At 45.1% G+C, this 21,710-nt stretch overlaps 1 protein-coding gene across 1 annotated transcript; it reads left to right on the top strand.

Moving 5' to 3' along the window:
- Nucleotides 1-1,218: 1,218 nt before the first annotated feature.
- On the top strand, nt 1,219-19,996 carry TIPARP (TCDD inducible poly(ADP-ribose) polymerase; the record flags this gene model as incomplete). The annotated part of the gene is made up of 5 exons (XM_079540033.1): nt 1,219-2,207; nt 14,323-14,491; nt 15,180-15,361; nt 19,114-19,389; nt 19,549-19,996. Exons 1-5 carry the CDS (start codon nt 1,270-1,272, stop codon nt 19,994-19,996), a joined length of 2,013 nt encoding a protein of 670 aa, XP_079396159.1. The 5' UTR covers nt 1,219-1,269.
- Between the last annotated feature and the right edge of the window lie 1,714 nt (nt 19,997-21,710).

Below are 21,710 nucleotides of genomic sequence, written 5' to 3'. Positions count from 1 at the left end.
GCCAACAGTACAGGAGCAGCACAGAGATAGAACTGGAGAGCTGCCCAGGCTCTTACCTCGCACAGCAGGGGCTGCCGTGCGGGGCAGGGCTTGGGGTTACATGAAGGCTGAGGGTACTGCTGGTGGCTTAGGAAGCCTGTTGTAGCTGGGGAGCAGTAAGAGAGGTCCCAGTAATTTGCAAGCTTGCTTTTCCTGGCAGACAAATGCACCGATTGCTTTAAACTTAAAAATAGGAGTGAGTAGTCCAACTGCTTTCTTTTTCCTGGCGGTCTTGGCAGTGCTGTTTCCCAGGGTAATGCAAAAGCCTCTTAGATGAACGTTCCAAAATAAGGAAGACTTGGTGAGAGACTTTCCAGAGTGATCCTTGGTAGTAAGAAATGATGGCCAGATCTTATCTGTTTTCTGAGATTTTGGTTTGAAATGAGAAGTGACTTTGCTTGGAATGCATTTACCATGAAGTAATCCCTAATGGGTTCCACTCCAAGCTCTGAGGTGACGGGCACGGAGGTGGGAGAGGGTTTAATTAAATGTAATCAAATATTGCTAGATTGCTGATTAAAAGGCACACAGCTTGCTTTCTGGTGACTTAAGAGACATGCCACTCATTTATACGTGAGGAAAAAATTTAGTTTTCATCTTAGGGCTAATTGAATTTGTCTCTGGTGAGTAAGCATCAGCCTTAGTTTCTGTCCCTGCCCAGCCTGAGCTCTGCTTGGCGAGGTGGGAGGGGAGCGGTGTGTCACTGCAGGGTGACCGGGTGCAGTGTGCTGTGAGTCAGGAGCCGGGCGTGTGTGTGGGGGGAGCGGCCGTTCCTGGGCAGTTCTCAGGTGTGCGAGTGAGGAGACGTGAAACCGAGCAACACAGAGCTCACTTTTGTGCAGCATGATGAGCTGAAGTGCTGTTTGTTATTAAGCATCGTCGCAGGAAGGAAAGAATCAGACCATCCCCCTTTCCTGCCCCCCCTCTGGGGACTGTGTGTGCGTGCCTGAGTGTCTCTGAGATTTCATGTGAGAAGACGATGAGTGTGTGTTTGGGATTAATTAGCCTGAGTTTAGCTGGTTTCATGCTTTACGTGCCTAGGGGCTACCCGCAGTCACAGAGAGGGGAGGAGTTTGCCGTTGCTGGCTTGAAATCCTCTCCAGGGGTGATCTTGTTCATGTCAACCATGAGCAATTAGAGAGATTAACTGTCTTGTTTTCCTTTCTGCCCTAGATTGATCCTGGTGAGGCTCTGGGACATTTGAAAGTGATTTGGAGAGCAAAGTCTGTGATGGACACCGAAGCAAAGCCGGCGTGTATTGCGCCGCAGACTCACTGCCCAGGAATGAAGTGCCCTCCTTCAGAGGACTTTCCTCCTCAGATAAGACTGTCTGAAAAGATTCCACCGGTGAAGCCTTGCTTCAAGAAGAAACAGCAAGTGCAGAAGAGACTGGACACACAAACTCTCCGGGCTTTGCGGCCAATCTTTACCAGTTTGCTGGGATCTGGGACCTTGGATAGAGTTTTTGTGCCTCGAGGACAAGGAGGGGATCATAGTGATTTGTGTGAACCTGCTGTGAAAAAGGCTCTGGAACTCGGTACTACTTGTCCCCAGCCAGAAAGTAATGTGACTGTGCTGGTTCCAACAGCTCCAGACATGCAGAGTCAATTGCTGGGAGCTCATCCTGTACCTGGGCATCCTGAGCAGGAGGTGCAGTCAGGAGAGCAAAGCTTCTCATCAGAAACTGCTCCTGGAACTGCTGCTGACACTAGTAATGAATCGTTCCAGGATCGCCCTTTGCACCCATCTTCTAGCGATGGTGCTGCATGTCCTTTGTTCCCAAGCAAGCTTCTGGAAAGCTACACAGCTGGCCTATTCCAAGAGAATAGCTGTCCGATGCAATACACTCTAAACTCAAGCAATAAATTCAGTGCTGGAATATTCCAGGATAAAAGTGAGGAAGCTTCACTTGATCTGGTATTTGAGCTCTTGAACCAGCTGCAATATCACACCCATCAGGAAGATGGAATAGAAATCTGTGTTGATTTTCTCCAGGGCGCTTGTGTTTATGGCAATGATTGTCCAAAACATCACACAGTGTTGCCCTATCATTGGCAGGTGAGAAGGACAGCAACCCAGAGTTGGCAGAGCGTGAGCAATGATTCCCAGGAGCATCTGGAAAGACTCTACTGCAACCCTGACAACGATAGGATCAAAGTGAAGTATCGGTAGGTGATGGATTAGGTTACTTATTTGCAAATCCAAGCAGTGGTGCAGAAATATGACAGAATGTGGGTTCTTTGTTCTGGTGTTTTGTGTACAAGGGTTTTCCAAACCCTGTCCTGATGTTGCCTTGATATTTAAGAAGTTTGTCACAGACAGAAAATGATTTAATGCCTGCTAAAACTGATGTTTAGCAAGTGGGAAGTGCAGAAGAAATAAGGAAACTTCGTTTTGGCAGAGGCTGTTGTGAACATTGTACTTGTTCTTTACATTTCTAGTTAGTCTCTTCTCTATATTAGAAGAAGTAGGGGTGTGAATGAGCCTTTGCAGCGATTGAAACAGGAGTGGTGCTGCAGTGCTTTCTGTCACAGTGACTCCAGGCCATGCACTCTGAACAGTCTTCATAATGATGTGCTAAGTAACTGAACTTACATTGGTACTGCGTTAAGTTTCTGTGGCAGGAGGGTTGGAACTTGATGATCCTTGGGGTCCCTTCCAACCCAATCCGTTCTGTGATTCTTTGTGAGACTTCTGTGTGGCTGATAACATAGTGAGGTTTCAGCTGATTCAGTAAGAACCACATAAGGAGCACATCCAGAAATGCTGATCCAGTTAAGTGTTGTGATCCAGGAATGTTGAACTGTATTAGTTCTTGTTTCCTCTGCACATAGTACCATTTTCTAATCTTGGGAAGGGAGTAGATAACCAGGGAAACATAGAAGGTGTTTGCTATCGATTTAGACTCAATCCTGCACCCTGAGATCAAAACCAAAACTACTTAATCTTTTATAACACAGGTTTCCTTTTGAATAGTAGTAGGGAGTGCTGACATTTGCGAGTTCATCAGGTCTATGTTACGTGAGTTCAGGGTATGGACTTCTGAATACTTTCTTTTTCTAGGGGAAATAACAACACGCAGTTCTCACCCTCACCTCCCCCTGCTGCACTCTGTAAGCTCCGTGCAACTTATTCCAGCAGCAGTTGAAATTCAAAGTGATGCTTCCATAGCTTTGTAGCAGAAGTGTCAGATTTGTCTTTGCCATCCGTGTTCTTGTGGATTTGTTCTTGTTGCCTCTTCTTCCTTGCACCACCACAGGAGGATCCCTTCTTCCTCGGTGTGTTAGGGCAGGATTATTTGATTTGCATTTACTATGTAGAGATGTCCAGTTGGGCGTCAGAGACCCAGTGTAATGCACCAGGTGTCCGTGAGCCTTTACCTGACTGGACGTTGGGTTAGATACCACAGTTCAGGCTCTGTCAACTAGCAAATTCATCCTGTTTGTCCTGGAAAAATATGCCCATCTAATTAAGCATAGAATAAATCTTGTAACTGTCTAGCAGATAAAATTCACCATATTTTACAATGTATGCTTCCATTTTTTTTTCCAATTATTTTAAAAGGTTTCTGTAAACAGAAAACATCGAACAAAGGACTAAGATAAGCTCCTGCAAGCAGTTTAAATTTGAGCTTTGCACAGATGAGCAGAATTGTTGGTTTTTTTTTTTTTTTTTTTTTTTTTGTTAGCCTGTTTTTTAGCATATGTCCACAGAATCCATTGCTGTCCCCACAATCTGCCTGTTCTCAGTGTTGGAGTCCCGAATGATTAATCTTAGAAGGAACAATGCTTCGTAATTGCTTAGTCATCGGATGGCAGCTTGTGAAGCTGGCTGAGCCATGCTGTCCTCCTTCACACTTCTTTTGCAGGTTTCCAGGCTGGTGAGTAGTTTGGCCTCTCGGTACACCGAGTTTCTGTCTGAACTGGTCAGGAAGAAACTCAGAGTTGTTGGCAGACACGTAACGTTCTGTTACCACGGATGAAGTCAGAGAAACAGCACGGTCTCGGGCATGGCAGGTGTGCTGGATAAGGGCACAGCTGCTGAGCTGCAGCCAGCCTGGGGTGTGCTGTGAGGCAGGGGCAGCTCCTTCCCGCACTGCAGCGCCCTGAGCAGAAGTGCCTCCTGCTCTTTCTTCTTCCTGCTCTCAGGAGACGTTGCGAAGATCCTTGCTTAAGTCCGTGCTGTAACACCGTGTCCTGCTGCAACACAGGAACATTGTTGCAAACTTAAAATATCCTCTCGTGGAATGATAAATAGACCAGTTCTGTAACTCTTGCATGTTCCATCCCTTCAGAGAGCTGCGTGTTTCTCGGTAAGCATCAGAGAGAACCGGGAAGTGACACTTTTTTTTTTTTTAAGAGCAGAGCTGCTTGCTTCAGACACTGAAGCAGATATGCCTTAAGACTTAGTGTGGTTTCAAACTAGGTTTTGAGCTGAGGGGAAGTGCTTTCCTGTGCCTTGTGGCAAGAAGTGCTCTTGTGCAAGAGACAACACAAATCAGCTCCTGCCTGAAGACCCTGCTCACCTCTTGGGCACAGAGGGTCAAGTGCTGCGTGGCTCCTGCTGTTGCTGGCTGGTGGTCAGTGCAACCTGGCTTTGCTTTGTTCAGGGCCATGTTGTGTCTCATGGCAACAAGATGCAGATAGAGCCTGTTGAACCTTGCTGGGAGACTTGCAAACATGCTGGGACAGCTCATCGTTCACATGGTTACCACATTATTTGGCTAACGCTATTAATCTCCTGTGGTCAGACTAGCTTTACAGGCCTATCTGTACAGATTGCATGCGACGAGGAAATGTCTGTTCAGCAGTTTGCATGTCCAAGAAAGGCCATGCAGAAGCCAACTGCTAATAGCCAGTGGGTGATAGTTGTTTTAAATAGGTTTTGTATGGCACAGTAAGTAGTTATTGCTGTCTGCGTGCCTAATATCATCACAGCCTGCTGCTCTGATCAAGTTGTGCTGAAAGTGTTGTGGGACAGTAAGCTCCAAATTCAAGTATGATGTTCTCTAAGGAGCTATTTATATTTTTTCTTCATGTCCAGTGTTTTGAGGTGAATAACGTAAACATTCAGATAGTGCCTTTCACCTAAGGGGGATGTGATCCTAAAGCAGGAAAATGGGGAACCTTACTCAGTTGCTTCTTTATAACTCAACTGCCTTGGATACTCACTCACTGCATTTGACCGCAGACTGAATGTATAACTTTATGATAAACTGTTTGTAGTTTTGCTCTCTTAAGTCTTACCAAGTATTTATAGCCAAACAGCGAGCTATGTACACAGTATATATGAACTTCAGCAGGTTAAAATACTTCCAAGCACTCTTTTCTTCATGTGTGTGAGGAGTGGCCCTGGAGAAGTTCCAGCATGCAGCCAAGTATTTGAGAGAACAATGCCAAGTGCTGCTTTTCAGCATGAGAATATCCCAGCTGTGATATTTTAAGATGCTCTTGAGGAAGGGGAAACGCTTGGTGCAGAACTCAGCAGGTCTTCCCTATGCACATACACCTGTCTAATCATGCATGTGCTGCTTTGCAAAATAAGCAGCCTCCTAACTGATTACATGAGGATTTGTTTAAAACAACTGTGTGGTTCCTGACCCATCAGATCCCCCTCTTTGGCTGGGAATTCCTCCCCCCTCTTGGCAGAGGAGTTGTCCCTGCGTGCCGTGGGAATCATGGCCTCTGTTCAAACACATGCACCTGGCATGTCCCAACTCACATGAAACAGCAGCTTTTCAGTCTGTCTGTCTGAAATCTGATGCTGATGTGTTGTCCTTTTGCCCCCACCTACGTCTGCCTTTGCTCTAAGTAAACCATAAGCCCCACTGTCCAATTGCAGTCCGGCTTCATCACAGGATTAGGACTCTCCAGTGTCATTATGTTGGTGTGAGTTGTATGAAATCAGTCCTGAGAGCTGGAAGACAAAGGTGTGTGCGTGGCTCCAGCCAGGGAGAGGCAGATGGAGCTCAGTGGTGTATGTTCTGCCTGTAGGCAGCTGGCTAATAATGGTTCTTGCACACAGAGTAAGGAATAGGTGTTCCCCACCAGGACTGTCTGTGAGTGCGTGGAGGGACCTGGGAAGGAAAGGTAAGGACAGAAAGAAATGTGCAGGAGATTGGTTTTGCTCTGCTCTTGTTTGCAGTGTGCTCCTGTGATTCTGTGAGAACATTCTTACCCACCTTTAAAGCGCTACAGAGCACAGTGTAAGCACGGCAGTTGTTTGAGGACTTATGCTCACAGCGTGACCTATTGAATAGCTAAATTGGGAAGTTCTCTTTCTGATCTGCCCAGCTGCCACAGTGTGAGATAACTCATGTGTTACTGATAGCACCGGAGATGAGAAAACATCTGAAATTCACCGTGCCATGTGACTTGGTGTGGTGTTTCTTGAATAGACACAGCTGAGTGGTTCTGAACTTCTAATTCCCTGCTAGAAGGAATGCAAGACAAGGACTCCAACTAAAAGCATGTGAAGAGATTTTGGAAGTGTGTTTGCTTTCTGCTTTATGCCAGAATATTTCAGTGAATTGATTTTTGCCCCACTTTATAGCACCATTTGCATATGAAATAAAACTAATTGGCTTCGAACAGGGAAGTTCCAAGTGTCACGTTGAGCCCTCGCAGGCATCAGCAGTCGTTTATATCCCTTTTCTTGTTTCATGTCAATAAACAGATTGCAGTTTTGGAAACAGCTGTCACCTGGCTTCAGGTTGAGGTCAGTCTGTTCCGTGTGTACTTACATTAATAAAACAGTCCTTTCTGAAAGAAAGATTTATAGCTGTTGAAACAGATTGCCCAGAGGAGTTGCTTACAGGTAATCCAGCAGTCACAGTGCTGCAGCATTGTCTGCCTGCCACTGCGTTGGGCTGAGGGACAGAAAGAGGCTGTTAGAATTATTTGCTTAGCGAGAGCAGCGATGATGGAGTTCCTTCCTGGTTGGTGCAAGGCTTTGTTGAACCCAGTAGGAATTTGAGCAGTAATGACAAAGCGTGCTCCTTGTAGTGAAATGCACAAAGAAGTGCAGCTGGGGGTGCTTGTGCAGCATGGGACGTGAAACGTCTGCATGGGGCGTTTGGGGGCTGAGATGTGTGGACTTGATGGTCACTAGTGAGCGTGAGGCTTGGCTTTGTATGGGCGCTTATGGACAGCATTGAGGAAATGGATGCAGCTTTGTTATTTGTCATAGTCTCAGAGGTCTTTCTCAGTAGCTAACTCCTGAGATTGGGTAAAATTCTGAGCAAATCAGCAGCTGTGTGCATGCAGAAGGTTTTGGAAAAAGGCTGTAGGCTCAATCTGAGTGCCTTTAGGAGGAGGTGGCAGTGCAGCTCTGTGAAAGCAAATACTTTTCTCCTAGCTCTGTTGGTGCTCTGGGCTGTGCTCTGCTGTCTCCAGAACAAACACTGCGAACTCCTGACCCCGACAAATATCCAAATAAAGAACAACAGCATCTTCTATTCATTACATTTTCAAATTTGCTCCTCAAAGGTGGAGTAAAAGCCATTAGAACTGTAGTCAGAAATTCTGTTCATTTTGCTACACATGGAGAATTTCTGGTGTTTTTGACTACTGTCTTCCAATCTGTGAAAATGTGTTTTGTAAGTAAAAGCTTGGAGTTGTAGGGCTCCAACCATCACAGTGCCCGGGTCAGCAGCAAGCTCAGCTGATGGCTTTTGTGGCTGCTTTCTGTCATTGCAGTGACAGAAAAAATTTGAACAAAACAACCTTCTGTGAAACACATCCCCCTCTGTGCAGGGAGGAGAGCTCTGAAAGCAGCAGGCCACCCCAGGCAAGGACATCCATGCTTCTCTGCTGTGGAGAAGAGAGGACTGGCATTCACATCGTGATGTTGGTGCATGCAGGAGTCCTGGAAATCATGGGAAGATGTGAATGTGTTTGACATCACTGCTACAGAATGGTAGATGGAACCGCAGCTCCCAAGAAGGAGCATTTTAACCCAGTGCCTCCCTGGCTGCCAACAGCAGCCATCAGTGAGCTCCTGGGGGTGCGTGGCTGTGTGTGCAGGGACCTGCACAGGCCTTGGTCTGGGGCCAGGCCCTCAGCTCAGCAGTGTTGGGCCCAGTATGTTCCAGAGTTGTGGATCTCGGTCAGGTGGACCCTCTTGCCATGAAAGTCAGCTAACAGTGCAACGTGGGCAGCCCAGGTAGGAAAGCCTGCCTTTCTGAAGACCCAGTAGTTTTGGTAAGGGATAGGAAAAGCAGTGAAGTTGCTGTAGTAATAGTAAAAAGGTGATCTATGTGGTTTGGTTTTTCTCCCCTTACGATGGAGCCTTGAGTTGTAGCTCTTTCTGTAGCACCTTTCTTTTCTTACAGCTGAGAGAAGTATTGCCATGTGAGGAGGCGACCAATTAAGTAAAACACCGAGCTAATTTCCTGCCTTGTCACCTGCTGCCCCTCTTGGTTCAGTGTCAGAACACAGAGATGCTGATAAGATCAAGACCGAGACCAAGGGCTCATGTTTACCAGCTCGTGTTCATGCTGCCCTGCTGTGGTGCTGCTCGGTGCAGGAAGGTGCCGTGTTCTCTTCTCTTCTCAGGCACACTCCTCCAAGCAGCTGGGAGGGATCTGCCTGCGTTTCTGTTGCTGCTCTGTGAGGTTGTGCCCACCCTTGGGTGTTAGTCAGGCTTTCACTGCTGCTGTTTGCGGTTGAATCAGTTTGGGGTTTGAATGGAGCAAATTTTGGCTGCAACTGATGTAGCTATGCTTAAAACAGAGTTCTTACTAAGGCACCACGCCGCAGGAGATGTGCAGTTTCTTGCTCTAACACACCTGATCCCCCAACTGGAGCTGGACTACGGCTGGCAGCTCCAAACAATTGCTGGCTGCCTGTGCTTGTGAAGTACAACCAATGTGGGCTCAGCATGCCATGTACCAGCTTGACTTGAAGCTCCCATAGGAGCAGAGTTGGGTTTGAGCATTGCATACTTACCTACAGAGCTCTCTGTACCTGCTTGGATCCTTTAGGTTTGTTTGCTCCCTTGAGTGGCTTTCAGGCCGTTGCTGGCACGGAGAGGAACCAGCTTAGTCAGAGAGAAAATGGGCAGTTTCATCATCTAATAGTGTTTGGCTCTCAGTGTCACAGCTGTTCTGATGGGAACCAAGTTTCATTTCCTGCACAGCCCTTTGTTGATGGCTGTGTTTTGTTTTTCTGTGAGCTGTGCTTGCGGTAAGGTGCATGACATGTAACTGTACTTGGGAGAGTTTGAAACCACATGCGTTTTCATAGCACTTGCAAAGGCTGTTTCTCCTAGTCACCTATTTGTATATAAGAATTACAGAACTTCTGTGGAAAGAGCACGCAGAGTTCACATGAGGCTGAGGTTCTTCAGAAGAATGCCAGCAAAGCTGAGCCCGAGCACCTGTGTTTCAGTGGCCCTTTGTTGCCCAGCAGCCTGCAGTGCTGCTGCTGGGTGCTTGGCCAGCTCTGTGTCTGTAAGAGATTTTGCCACTGTGTTGGCTCTTACAGATCAGTTGCAGCAAAGACTGAGCTTCTCAGGAGCTGGGTTCTGCTTTTGAGGGCCCTTGTGGAAGTTTATTTCGAGCTGTTGCTGTTACACAGCGCCAAATTTGGTTTTCTCTGCGTGCTGCATTCTGAATAGGGTTCAAATGCTTACTCCTCAGTGAGGATAGCTCCACTGAAGTGGGTTATTTCATGAAGAGAGCCATTTACGAGGCCTATTGTTGGAGAGGCGTTGTTAGCAGTCTCCATTCCCACCTCACGCAGATCTGTGTGGCTTTGGGAAGCTGTTGAAGTCTCCCTTGGGGTGAAATGGGGGTGGCAATTCTCTGCTTCAGCAGCAGGAAATTTTGTGGTGTTTGCAGAGAAATGTAATAATTCTTCAGCTGGGAAACACTGGAGAAAGAACACTGCTTTATTACTGGCTTCAGGCTGTCCTGTTCCATCCTTCCCCTTAGATCTCTGCCTGCTGCTTGGTGCGTATGCCGTGCCTCAGAAGCAGTAACCCATCTCTCAGCACTGAAGAGAAAGCGATGTTATGTTAAAGAACGTATCAGGCGTAACCTTGAGCATCCAGCAGGCTTTTCTTGAGCCCCGAGTTTGGGGTCTGTGTCCTGCGTTTGGGCCTTGGGCAGCCCAGAAGTGCGGTTGTCGCTTCTGCTTTCATCACCGGTGTCTTAAAGCCGCACGCAGGGATGGAATCACGCAACGCCCGCTGTAATCACAGTTCATTTTTCTGCCGTGGCTTTGCATTATGTAAGCTGGTAATAGGCTTTTTAATATGCAGAGGAAGTGCTTTAACCAAAGAGCTATTATTAAGCATCTTTGCTAAATATATTTTAGGATTTCAGAGCATGAGTGCCACTCTGTTGTCATTTGGAAAGTTCATATCCCTGCGTGGAGATGGAAACTGCTAGAGTGCAAATAAATATTGAGATAATATGTATTTTATGTGAATTAGGATTTTTAGCAAAAGAACATCTATTCTTATTGTCAATATTTTAGCTGCAAAAAAAAGAGCAGGTGGCTGTTTGACAGGCAGTACGTTTCTCTGATGCAGTTGTTTAAATATACTTTTATCTAAGATTTTCAGCTGTATAAAATAGTGTTATTCTAACAGATGTTAGGTAGAAAATGTGGGGAATTTATAAGTTTGTAGTTAAAGTATTCATGAAAAAATAAAGCAGATTGTGCAGATGTCAGAGAATCCATATGCTCAATTTTCCATTAAAATCAATGGGAAGCAGCAATCCAAACCCTTCACTAGCTTTACAAATAAAAATAGCTATTTTGGAGCATTCCCCTTTTAATGGAAGTTTGAGTTTCAGTAAAACTGGGCTAAGTTTACGTCATGAAAAAAAATGGCAGAGCCTTTCCCTGCTCCCAGCGGAGGGCAGTGGACAGAGACCACCACAGCAGTGTTTATGTTGTAAGCATCTCAGAAATTGCTTGATGGCATTTTTTCTTCAAGAACTAATTAGAGCCTCCTGGGTTCTCATCTGTCACTTCCTGCAGGTGAGCTCCTTGCAGCTGGGGCTAAGTGGGGCAGCAAAAAGGCAGCCCTGGGTGCCCTGCAGCCGGAGGATGCTCTTTGTGCTGTAGGTGGCTCTGACCCTTATGGTCCAATGGGCTGAACATTGCTCTTTCAAGATGAGGAAACAAGAGGAGTTACTGTGTTGAATTCCAATTCAGATCATACATGTGGTCAGCAGGGGTGTGCAGGGAGCTGGTTGGGTGCATGGTGCCCCGGTTTGTGTTGCAGTGAATTGTGAGCACTGGTCAGCAGGAACTGCCAGTTCCTCAGCTTGCTTACAGGGAGGTTCCTCTGATAGAGGAGAGGCAGAAACAGTGAGCTGCAAAAATGTAAAAAATTCCAAACAGCAGAGAGAATCGTTGCATTTGTTGGTAACGAGAGAAGCAATCTGGCAAGTTCTATGCAGGTTCCACAGAAAAACACTCAGCTTCCAGAGAAACTATTTTCTGTGCAGGCCCTCGCTAGCTGCCCGCCGTGTCACTCTCAAACTGAACCTCAACTGCCTGTAGGTTTTGTTCATGTAGGAAAAGAGTTGACAGCAATGCATTTTACTGGAATGGTATGTGAGGTTTTCATATTTCTGGAAGAATGCTGCACAAACCCTACAGTTCCTCAATTGCTTTGCAGCTAGAAAATGCATGCACAAAATATTTTGCATATGCGCCATCAAGCCAGAGGCTTGGGGAGTTTGTCCCAGAGATCTGTTTGCTCTGCAGGAAAAGCAGCAGGAAAAGCAGCCCACGCTGCCTTCATCTCAACCAGTGTTTGTCCTCCCACTGGGTTCCCTCGCTGCATTGCTCGAATTTTCTCTGCTGTGCCTCTCAGCTCTGAGTGCCTGCTGGAGTTGTGTTGTAGCAGAGCTGAGCACACTTTAGATGCCCTGCTGATGTACCAGCAGCCACCCGTGTCTTCAAGTGCCTGCACAATTTGTTTTCCAGTCTTCAAAACTAAAGATTTGACTGATGTTCATAGGTAGAATCACAGAATGGCTTGGGTTGGAAGGGACCTCAAGGATCAAAAACTCCAACCCCACTGCCACATGTAGGGCCACCAACCTCCATATGTAATACTGGACCAGGCTGCCCATCCAACCTGGCCTTGAACACCTCCAGAGATGGGGAATCCACAGCCTCTCTGGGCAGCTGTTCCAGCATCTCATCACTGTCATAGTAAAGAACTACATCCTTTCTCTTTGCACTGCATCAATACAAAACCACTCCAAGCATTTTCTCACTGTCTGATCTGACGATACCACATGCAACGCACAAAACTGTAACAGCTTCACTTAAACTTTGGGTTACTGTCTTTAAGAGAAAATAACATCTGTAGAGACAAGTCCGTCTGTTTGTTGGTGCTTTTTGGAGGCCACAGATATTTGGAGCAGGGGAACCCCATTGTGTTGTTTGACTTGAAAACAGAGGGAAGTGGGAATGGATGCTTGAGCAATGAGCTTTTGTACTGAGGAATACCTGGCTGTGCATTTGCTTTGTAAAGCAGGCGGCTGTGTTTGGGGGTCCTGAGTCAGGGCCTGGCACCGAGTCCATCTCTTCACTCCAAATGGTAATGCAGCACCAGTTGAAACTTGCTTTTCTCAAAACTGACGGTTTTACTGATCAGTGAAATTCAGAATACAGCCAGGGGATGTATATTTTGCTAAGATAGAGCATATGTCCCTAAAGCAGCGTTAAAAATCCAGTTGCAAAGAACTTCACTCACAAACTCCTGTCGTGCTCCTGCTGGCCAGGAGTGCAGCTCAGTATCACACACAGATTGTTTCCTCATGGTTTCACACATTGTCTTCTAATAGGGTAGATTGCAGCCTGCTGTTGCAGAACAAAATGACTCCATACCAGGAAGGTGGGCTGACTTTCCTGGTAGATCTTTTTTGTTTCACTACCAAAAGCACGTGGGGCTTTTTGTAAGCGCAACGTGTCACTTCAGTCCCTTCACCCTGGGCGTTTATTTTGATTGCTGCTGGTTTTCCTCCCGAATAAATGCATCTCTGCATGCCTTTGGCACACACAGGGAACAAGCTGGGAGCTCCTCATGGATGGTACACAACAGAGCGTTGTCTTGAGAAAAAATGTCATCCAAGGTTTTAAAATAAGCTGTAGATTTCAGGTCTCAGCTTTATGTTTGCTGCTAAGAAAGTACTTTATATAGTCTCAAAAGCTGTATTTCCCAATAGAAGCAATTAGTAGCTGTGAATGAATAGCAGTAAGCTGACAACCTGTAGAGATTATAAAAGTAGAAGACTAATTATGTAAGCTGTATTATTTTGGAAATGCATTCATGTCTAAAATAAGTTCTAAAAAAATACTTTTGTAGGGAGTGAGTGCTATTACTGTCATATCTTTCAGCTTCTTTACATTCTGTGTTCTAAGTTCCTGTTTGCTGCTAAGCCAGCAATTGGAGATTTTTGTTTTAATTTGATGCATCTTTCAACACCAACTCATAAACCAACATTAGAAACTGTTTGCTGAGCCGCTCTGCAGTCATTCATCGTGAAGTGCAAAGGAGAGGCAGTTGAAGTTTCCTTTAGATAAAAGGCACACTCTGGTTCTTCATCCACAGCACCATTGTGTTCTGTGTCCTTTTGAAAGCTCCAGTCACTTCGCTGCAGTTGCACATTAGCATTGGTTTTTGTAGCAGCAATATGTGTACTCAAAAATAGCTGATATTCCTCAGCATCAACTGTGTAATAGCAAACTCTTGTCTCCTTTTCATATTGCACTGGTTCTGTTTTGTTGCACGTAGTGAAAGATACTTGAGCTCCCTGGTGGGTTGGCAGCAGATGCTCCTCATCTGGAGACGTTTGCATTTTCTTTTCTTCCCTGGAGCACTAACTTTCACAAGAATAACCTTTTGAATAGTGTGTAGTTGCTTCTTCCAATGCAGTCGTGTGATGCATTTACTCAGGAAGTATGTTCAAAATGTCAAGGATACGTGTATTGCTTTGTGCAGGATTCATGTGTGTGGAATAAATGCTGCTGGGTCAGGAGGACTGGTGGGTTTGGGTTTGGACTGTTCTCTGCTGCTGATCGTGGTTGGTACTGCTGCCCGCAGAACCTTGTGAAGAGTGAATTGGCCCTGTTTTGTCCTGGCATACATTCCATGTGGAGCAACTCTCTGGTCGTGGGTCTGGCTGTGGGATGTGGGCACATCCAGGCTCTGGGGAACACTCTGTGAGCTGGGGCTCCGTCCTGTGCTATGTCAGATAATTGTAATGGATTACAGAAAGTGACAGTTCTTCATTTCTCTTGTGCTTTCCAGAGGACACGAATTTTGGGTGGATTTAAATGTTATGAAACTATACGAAACTGTGGAGTTTGACCAAATGCGGAGGCTGTCCACACCATCCTGTCCCAACTCCAGCTCCAACTACTACACGGTCTGGAAGTACTTCTGCAGGGATCATTTCGTCTGGAGAGAATACTCTGAGGTATTTAGCATCTTCCAGAGTCCTGCTCTTGGGCTGTAGCACAGACCTATCTGTGCACTATGTGCTATAAGCAGTATGCCCACTTTCAGTCTGTTTTCTCTTTGAACAATTTGAAAAGTTACCATTATTCTTCACTCTTTAGTGGACGTAGCTTTCTGTATCAGGTTTTAAATAAGCCTTCTGTCTTCCAGCTCTTTAACCCCTATTATGGACACATAACCTGCATCCACTGTTAAACACAATTGTGTGAGACAAAACCAAAGCAAAGCAAAATTTCTGTTTGCTCTCCACCAAGCCTTTTAGATACCTGTGGTTGTTAAGGGCTCACCTGTGGCTAACCAGAGCTGTACAAAATATTGTATGATCAGTGTCTTAAAGCTTTGGCAGTGCTAGAAAGATCTCCACCAGTATAAAATGCATCTTGTTCGCCTTTTTTCCTGCATCATGCTGACTTTATATCATGCCAGGAATCTTAGAGCAGAGCACTGCATACAGCCTTTGCAAATAGAATCGTGCAAGAGCTGGAGAGGGTCCAGAAGAAACACTTTTCAGTGGCTTGTGGGTTCAGAGCAAGGGAAAGAGGGGAGGAGAAGGGATTGGATAGAGGGACTTCGAGAGGTGCCTGGCAGAAATACTCACTTTGAACCCATGGTTTATCATGTGTACGTTTTCTATTTTCTCGGAACAGCCCGTTGTACGGCTGATAGAAGAAGCCAGCTGCCGAGGTCTGAAGGAGGTCCGCTTTGTCACCTGGCATAACCAGTATATCTTAAACATCAAAGATGGCTTCCAGCAGAACGCGTGTTTCAGAAGAGAAATCAAGAGAAGGCCTCTTCTTCGCTCCTGCGTTGTGCTGATGCCGTTCTTGCAGTACGTATCCCAGCAGAATGGAAGCTGTTTGTTTTTCACGGTGTTCTGTCCGTGAGATTTGTGTTCATTAGGATGTGACAAGGAGACGGGTATCTTTGGTAGGAAAATGCTTGGCCACATTGGCAACTACTCACTTAATACTTCTCAAGGCAATTGTTATCTGAGGAAGTCCTCGCTGCTGGTCTCTGTTATTTATAGACTCTAATATACCTTTTGGATCTCAGACATCAGAAGCCCAGATGTGCTTTATTCTTGCCAAACTGTTGTCCAGCTTGCAGCCTTTCACCTACTATGGTGACTGCCAGGCCATCACTTCTAGGTCCCATAAAAATGAGTGTTCAAAAACATTCTATAATTTTCAAGCACAATTAAAGCATTCCTTGTTTTTATTGTCATCTCAAGGGGGGTGAACATGTTTACCATCAAAGGCAGTGAGGAAAGTGTTGCATTGTAGTCATTTTTTGATTACAATTCATAAAAATGCCATTTTTGTGATCTCACCAGCACAGCTGGAAACATTATTGTCGGAGTTCAGTAGTTAGGAACATATTGTCCTGTTAGCAAAGGGGTGGAAGTCATTAGTCTGACTGGAAGCTTGGCATGCTGGGCCAATCAAAGGAGATTTAACTGCTGCATTAGGGCTAGAATGCTCGTTAGCTTGCTGGGTTGTTAGAGCATCTAATTGCGAGGTGAAAGTGAATTTGGTCAGAGCCTGAAAACAAGTGGCTGCTAGACACGTTTTTAGATGTGGTTTCTGGAAAACCAAAAATAATTGAAGAGATACTTGGAGGATGCAAATGAAATGAGCAAACATGGACTTTCTGGGTATAGCAGTTATGGTTCTGATCTTAATGAAGAATAAGGATTGAGGTTATTTCCCTGGCATTTTACTAACAGTGATGATTTTATTACAGTTTAAGTCTATGGTTTTGAGAGATGCTAAAATTATGCAACTCCCAGTAAGTTTAGTGGGCCGTTGAGGGTTCTACACCCATGAGGGTCTGACCATAGCTACCAAATCTAAATTGCAGCTCTGAAATTTATGTTGTTCTGCCACAAACCTCATTCTTTTCACTTTTTATCCAAAGTCCTCGTGATTCTGACTTAAAAATCCAGCAACTGTCAATAGAGACCAGAAGAGTGTTTTGAATATTAGCAGGAGACGTCTTTAAAAAGCCATTGTTTGCCTCCACATATCACACAGTGCTCCCCACCTGCGGGGTTTCCCAGCTGCTTGTGGCAGTTACAACGTTTCGAAAGAGTGCTGGAATAGAAACAGTGGTGATGGTGTGACAGTAGTGAACAAATGCTGACTTTTTACTGTTTTCCCTCGTACAATACATGCTTACACATAAGTTACATTACTCAGAATAGATGAACAAAGTACACCCAAGGATGCAGGGTTTTTATTGTGCTGCTGACTTACTCATTAATCCGCAGCTTCCTGTTGTTTTGCTCTTGCTCCTTCAGCCCAAGTGTGAGCGAGGTTCTCAGTTGACTTTAGGATGAGAAGAGCGAACTAAATAAAACCACAGTGGAATATCGCAGGTTGCTGTTTTAATAATCACTCTTAGAAAAGGCCGTCTTCTGGGTCTCTTTAAGCTGTTAATGAACAGTAAGAAGTTTGAGTTCAGTCAAATCCATGCAAATGAGCTGAAATCTCTGTTCAGTTTTGAGCAGCCAGTGGCAGCCATGTGAACAGTTTTGTAGAGTATTCCTGCTTTGAGCAGTGCGAACGGTGTTACAGCTAACCTGGTTTGGAGATCAAGTGAATCTGTTTGGAAGCAGACACACACACCCCGTTGTTCCTGTAGTCCTGAAGAGCTCAAAGGCAATCAGAAATTCACATAGAATTATTTCTGGGTCACACAGAAACTCACATGAGGTTCTTTCAGGCTCATGTATCGGAGATCAAATATTCTAAGAGGTGACCTTAATTGGCATTTCCGTAGCTAAGATGTAAATAGCAGTAAATTGTTATTTATCTAGATAATTATGTTTGCTCTGCAGAGAAAGCAGGCTAACAAGCATGGGCAATCAGATGTTGCTCTGTTTTTTGTATACCTTGGGAACAAATGGGCTTTTCAGCCTGAATTGCACTTGAACAGAAGATGACTGGTTCTTGAAGATTCGCTCTGTGGAAATAACTTTGCCTTTAGCAGAGCTGTGAGTTTGCTCCCCAGTAAACTTCCTTTTACAAAGAGAGGACAGGGAGTCTTGTTTGCCTGTTGTTCCTGTGCACTAAATGCAATTGCGTATACGCAGGGAGGCAGGATTTGGCCTTGGGTGTTGTCAAACCTCAGCTCGCCCAAGGTGAATGCATGAAATTCCCTCCCTCTTGCCCCCTAGGCAGAACGAATCTTATGATTTGGCCGTGATGTTTCATGAGAAAACAAGTGACCTGAGAAATCTCATGAGCACGGGTAAAATGAGCTGTGCTGTTTGGAGACAGGGCTTGCCCTGTGTCTCTCGAGTCAGACAGCAGAAACCTCCTGCCACTTTTGTAAGCTTCCCTAACAAGAGGTGGCTGCTTCTCACTGCTCTTCACCTGCTTGTCACCACTTTTGGTTGATCCTGGAGTCGGTAGCAACCTTTTCTGTGAGAACACTTGAGCAATGTCTTCATCTGCTTAAGTCTGAGAGAGTTCAGTGTATTCCTGCAGCTTAGAGGCAACCTCACCAGCCTCATGAGCTGAAGATATATATGCTTACGGACAGAAAACCAGAGCCTGAACCTGCTAGCTTTACATATTCAAAGTATTTGCATTGACGTAAGTGGGAGAACTCCATTAAGTAAGGATTATTCAGCTGAGCAGAGCTTGCATGTTCAGATTATAATCAGGTGAATATAAGCCACAACTGCCATACCCTTTATCTAAATTTAGTGGGTTCAAAAGCATGAACAATTCCACAGCAGTGAGGGTATTAAGAGTGCAATCTTGCCTTGGCAACTTGATTTTGCCAAGGTGTGGCCCTTTTCTGGTGCACGTGGTGCTTTTCTGTCATAAGCAATAGAGGCAGTGGTTGCCTTCCTTCTGCCACTGCTGACCTCTTCCCTGGCAGCACACCCAAAAGGAGAGGCTGCTCTCACACATGGAAATAAGGAACTGCAAATGCAAATCAACATCTGGCCTGTGCAAACCAAAGCAGTACGATCCTGGGTAGCACTGCAAACATAATCCCTTCTTCTAGATAATGTAGTGAAATATATGCAGCTTTTGCCTGTAAATATTATTGATCATGGATATTCATTATACTGTGCAAGAAACTGTTTCTGCTCCTTGTGTTGTAGTCTAGGGAAATTAGGTCAAATGTTGCCAAATTATTCTTCTCCTCTGATTCTGTATCTTACTCTACATGTTAAAATAAGTAATAGTTTACAACCAGCTTATAAAAGGTTTGTGTTTGATACATTCTGCCTCTTATGTAGTTTATAACCACCCCTCCACCCTAGAATCTGAACAATAAAGATTGTAACAGGCTTTTAAATCACCACCAGCTGGTAATATTTTCCCAAGTGGAACTGCATGCTGGAAACTCAAGATTTTATTATTAGTTTGGATGGATGCAGGAGTTATTAACACAGAAGAAATAGCTGACATAATTGTTTTAAATGAGCATTACGGTGATGTAAATGGTTACAGAATCAAAGAGCAGTGATTGTTAAGAAACATTGGTGACCAAGTAACTGTGATGAGAAGCTGTTCAGCCTGTGAATGTTCAGTTGCAAATTTGTTCTTCTTCCCAAACCAGGACTCTAGGTGGCAGTTCTCCAGTACCCTCTCCGTCAGCCGAACCGCTTTCCTCACATGTCTTATCTCCAACTGCTGTTACCTCTCCAAACTTCTATCCTGAAACCTGGATTAGTATGGATCCGTCTCAGGACTTCATCCAAGTGCCTGTTTTGAAAGAAGATAAAAGCTACAGAACCATTTATAACCTGTTTCACAAGACTGTGCCAGAGACCAAATATAAAATTTTGAAAATTCTCAGAGTGCAAAATCAGTTTCTTTGGGAGAAATATAAAAGGTAAGATGGTGCAGGCACCCTGTCCTCGTGTCTCCTCTTACACCTAATGTTCCAGAGCGTAATGCCCATGCCCTTTGCTTGAAGAGCTGTAGCGAAAACTGCTCTTTGCTTGCAGATCTACGATGAATTCTCATTTTCAGTTTCCATCTTCTATTCCAGGAAAAAGGAATATATGTCCAAGAAAATGACTGGGCTTGACAGGATAATGAACGAAAGGCATTTGTTCCACGGCACCTCCCAGGATGTGGTGGATGGTATCTGCAAGCACAACTTCGACCCGCGTGTCTGCGGGAAGCATGCCACCATGTTTGGACAGGGCAGTTACTTTGCCAGAAAGGCAAGCTACTCTCACAATTTTTCCAAAAGGTCACCCAAAGGAGTTCATTACATGTTCCTGGCTAAAGTACTGACGGGGAGATACACTGTGGGCAATCACACCATGAGGAGACCTCCGCCTGTCAACCCGGGCAGCATCACCAGTGACCTCTATGACTCTTGTGTGGACAATTACTTTGAGCCTCAGATTTTTGTCATTTTTAATGATGATCAGAGCTACCCTTATTTTATTATCCAGTATGAAGAAGTTAGCAACACTGTCTCCATTTGAAAACTTGTGCTGCTGAATTACTCTTATTGACATTTGTAGCAGTTTTTGTGAGGGAAAAAAAAAACAACATTACAGAATTGAATAAAATTACTTGTTTGCAAGGAGGTGACTCTAAAAATGTAGAAGGAAGATCTGAAGTGACCAACTGTGCATTTGCTGTTTGATTATGTATGTGCAAACTGTAAATATTTTTCCATTGTTTATAGTTGAAAATCTGTGCCTTTTGTTATAAAACACTGTTTATTTATGTTAGTAAACGTTCATGTTTAAAATTGTGTTTGTGTGCATTAATTTCAGTTGTGTTCTGTGCATATTGCAGTGTCTAGAAAATTGTGCTCTGGTCTTGAAGTCTTACGGATGGGCATTTCTAGATGGAGTCATCCAGGCTGGGCAGGACCTTCCAGATCACAAAGTCCAACCTGGCCCACCGAGTGCCAGCACTGGGCCGTGTTCCTCAGTGCCATGGCCACACATCCCTCAAGCACTGCCAGGCATGAGGATCCAGCAGTGCCCTGGGTAGCCTGTTTCAGTGCTCAGCCACCTCTCTGCAAAGAAATTCTTCCTAATGTCCAATGTAAACCTTCTCTGGTGTGTCTTGAGGCTGTTTCCTTGCACCCTAGATAATCCAAACTAGATAATTTTCATCCTGGGTCTACTACATGAGAGATGCTCATATCCATTCCTTTTACTGCTTTATTTCAAGAGGACTGGGAGACATTGCCAAACTAATATGTTGCTCATAGTCTGGATTACTAAACAAATTCCCACTGCTATCAGGTGCCCCGAGCTGAAGGAGGGCAGCTCTGCAGAATGTATTTATTGGAAAAGAAACCTCAAAGAAACCCTCTCTTGGATGAGGTTTCGAATTTGGTCAAGAATGAAAGTTCTTGCTAATGTTACTTTTGCAATTAATTAAGCTGATAATGAGTTAAAAAATGATATATTAAAGTAATAGTCAACACATAATACTCATTTAATCAGGGCCTTTGTTGTGTTTTCTAGGCATCTCTGCTTGGCTCGGTGCTCCTCAGTATCTTTAGCTGTGATATGGACAAGAAGTAGAAAGTAGTGACTGCTGGTTGCACGTGGCCCCAGCCAGGAGGAGTGCAGAGGACAGGTCAGTGGTTCAGAGCCCTACACACTGCCCAGGAGGACAAGCTCTTCTCAGTGCCACCTATCTTAACCCTGCTCATATCTGCAGCGGTCAAACCACCTGTAGGTGGAGGAGGGGCAGAACTCAGGCAGCTGGTTCCAGTTAGCTCCCATCCTCTGCTCTCGGCAGTGTAGGGGGTGTTTGCCTTGGGGAAGGAGGGCTGTGTTGGTGCGATGGGCATCCTGGAGAGAAGACATCAGGAAGGTAAGGTGGGCTGTGGGGCAGGGAGGTGGGGTTGGTGATATAGCCTAGGTTGTTGGCTTTTAAAAGCTACTCAGTCTGCTGTCTTGCTTCTTTCTGATGACCATCAGGATTTCCTGGCTAAAGAGCAGTTTGGTGATCTCTTGTAAGGAGAATTGGGAGAGCACGGGCATGATTCAGGCCTTGCAAATGGGAGTGCCCCTGCTGGCTTGGGAGCTAGGGGACTGCTGCAGTTCTCCCTCTGTGCGTTCATGTGTGACTGCATATATGTGTATGTACACGTGTAAAAATGCCATACACGAATACAAGTGACTTGAAACTCCTGCTGGTGAGCACAGGTGGAGTATCAAAATGCTCGTT

The sequence above is a fragment of the Tetrao urogallus genome (assembly GCF_951394365.1).
Source record: "Tetrao urogallus genome assembly, chromosome: 9".
NCBI classification, from domain to species: Eukaryota; Metazoa; Chordata; class Aves; order Galliformes; family Phasianidae; genus Tetrao; species Tetrao urogallus.
This window is presented reverse-complemented; position numbering and strand designations above follow the sequence as displayed.